Source organism: Chanos chanos, chromosome 8, assembly GCF_902362185.1.
Source record: "Chanos chanos chromosome 8, fChaCha1.1, whole genome shotgun sequence".
Lineage (NCBI taxonomy): Eukaryota > Metazoa > Chordata > Actinopteri > Gonorynchiformes > Chanidae > Chanos > Chanos chanos.
Window position 1 is genome coordinate 4,607,501 of NC_044502.1, and position 2,500 is coordinate 4,610,000.

At 43.5% G+C, this 2,500-nt stretch overlaps 1 protein-coding gene across 1 annotated transcript in view; it reads right to left on the minus strand.

Annotated features, from left to right (window-relative positions):
- Positions 1-2,500, minus strand: part of dnah9l (dynein, axonemal, heavy polypeptide 9 like) — a 34,975-nt gene that overhangs the window by 5,067 nt on the left and 27,408 nt on the right. Inside the window, exons 39-43 of the mRNA XM_030781786.1 lie at positions 2,473-2,500; positions 1,730-1,857; positions 903-1,130; positions 309-500; positions 1-15 (exon numbers count right to left, since the gene is read on the minus strand). The exon at positions 1-15 is cut by the window's left edge and continues 105 nt beyond it; the exon at positions 2,473-2,500 is cut by the window's right edge and continues 121 nt beyond it. Coding sequence (XP_030637646.1) covers positions 1-15; positions 309-500; positions 903-1,130; positions 1,730-1,857; positions 2,473-2,500 — 591 coding nt within the window. The remainder of the gene's footprint in view (positions 16-308; positions 501-902; positions 1,131-1,729; positions 1,858-2,472) is intronic.

Genomic DNA, 2,500 nt, shown 5'->3' on the forward strand with positions numbered 1-2,500 from the left:
ATCCTCCCATGGCACCTGCCAATCAAAACATGCACACACACACACACACACACACACACACACACACACACACACACACACGTAGAGACATCCACATTTCTCATTACATACACATTATCAAATCAAATACTTATTAAAACACAGTTTTGAGCATACTACACATTCAAACACACAGTTCTCAACCAAGAGATACCACAAGTCCCCAGAAGTCAAACCAACACAAACAGGCAGGACAGTTTTTTAGTTACACCTGTGAATCTCATTAAAAAAATCTTGTTACACTCACAGATGCATCCACATGCATGTACCTGAGAGTTGGCCTCCAGGTAATTGTAGAGGACGTTGACAGAGATGGTGAGGTCCCCTGTGTTAAAGGGGTACTTTCTGTTCCAGCCCTGCGGCCCAAACTTCCTCCTCTCTGCCACACAGGCGTGAAAATAACACAGAGAGAAGAGGATGGTCTTAAACTCCTGCTCCCGCGAGCACTGGTCCAGGATATCCTGAAGACACACACACAAACACACATGCACACGCACGCACGCACACACATACACACACACGCATACACACACACACAAACAAACACACACACAAACACACAAGCACACGCACGTACGCACACACACACACACACATACACATACACACACAGACACACACATGCGCATACACACATACACACACACACACACATACACATACACAGACACACACATACACACGCAACCATTTTTAGTTCCACACATTCGTTACACTGTCAATTAAATACATATATCCATAAAATCTCCTCATTTTTACTGTATCACACTCAGAATCTGACCTTTAGCCTTAAGCTCACAGTTACTGAAAACCCACTCTGATGTGTGTGTGTCTATGTGTCTGCATGCATGTGTGTGTCTCACCTGGTCAAAGTTGTCCAGCGCGGCATGCAGATTAGCCAGCATGCCAGTTGGCGGCTCATTGGTGATTTTGATGGAATTTTCCAGAATTCCCTGTGGAATGATGTGTTCCTGCGGCGTTGGTGAGGGCTCTGCGCTCATGAACACGCGGTAGTCAGGGTGACTGTCTTCACAACAGCGTTCTAGAAGCTTCTCAAGACTGCCAAGCCACTTAGCCACCAGGTGGATGTTCTGGAAAAGACACACACACATACACACACACACATCTATAAACACCAACAACATAAACATCAGCAGCATTATAAAGCAAGATTTATACTAGATAGGATTCAACAATTTGAACTTTGTGGTGGCAAACAGCAATGTGTAAATCTGCTTGGGACAAGTCTTTATCCGCTTGTGATCCGATCGCTCCAAGACGCATTTTAAAACCAAGTGTAAACAGGGCCTCAGAGTCCAACTGGACAGCTGCACGTGACCCACGATTATGTTTGAGCCTGAAAAAACACTCTCTGGACATAATGGTTGTTGTAATCCTGTGAGCATGTAAAGCCCTTTGAGACTGTAAACAGTGATATTGGGCTTTAAATAAAATTTGAACTTGAGTGATAGGGAACACATGTTTGAGAGAGGAGAGCACATGGAGGAGGTGGACGTGCTGAAGTCAGGTGACGTCAGGTAGTGAGGTGGGTGGATCTAGTGTACAGTGTACAGAGTGCCAACTGGTTTAGTCTTTGAGAGACTGAAACTTCATTAGAAGTAAGTCCATCGATTCTAATTGGCATTTAGTTTCGCTCAGCCCTCTACAGTCACAGACAACAAAGCGATACCTGTAGTATGACCCAGTGTCCCTCCTTGGAGGCTTTCTCCATGGCTAATTCAGCTACAGCCTCCTGACCTTGTCCAAGAGAGACATTGTGCAGTTTTCCCAGGTCAATAGTGAAGCCCAGCTTCTTACCTAGGTCACCATGGAAGGGCACATGACACACTAAACATCCCCATGTTCCACACTGTCATAGAACCATAATTTCTATCACACTGCAATGGAGACATGTCACATACACACTCACAGACACACACATTCTACTCCACAAAGAACATTCACACAGAAACTAATCCACAGAAAATTAACACTGTAAATCACATCACCATGGAGACAACATACAAAAAATTCTATATGCTTACAACAGCGGAGATATATATCACGCATTCTACATCATTAGGTTAGGATACAAAACAAACCCGGAGGAGGACATCATAAACATAAATATAACCCTGAGGGCCTGGAAACACATGATACATTCTACATCTCTAAGGAGACACCTGATACATTCCACATCTCTATGGAGACACCTGATACATTCCACATCTCTATGGAGACACCTGATACATTCTACATCTCCATGTACACGTAATACATTCTACATAACAATGGAAATGTGACACATTCTATGTTTCCACAGCAACAAATATACATTACCATAGAGCTTAATCACAATGAAAGCGATCATGGGAGGTTCTTTTAAAGGAAGAGCAGACTGAAGAGAGGTGAATCAGAACAAACTGTTTTTACCCAATGATTCAACATCTTTGAGCGGGTC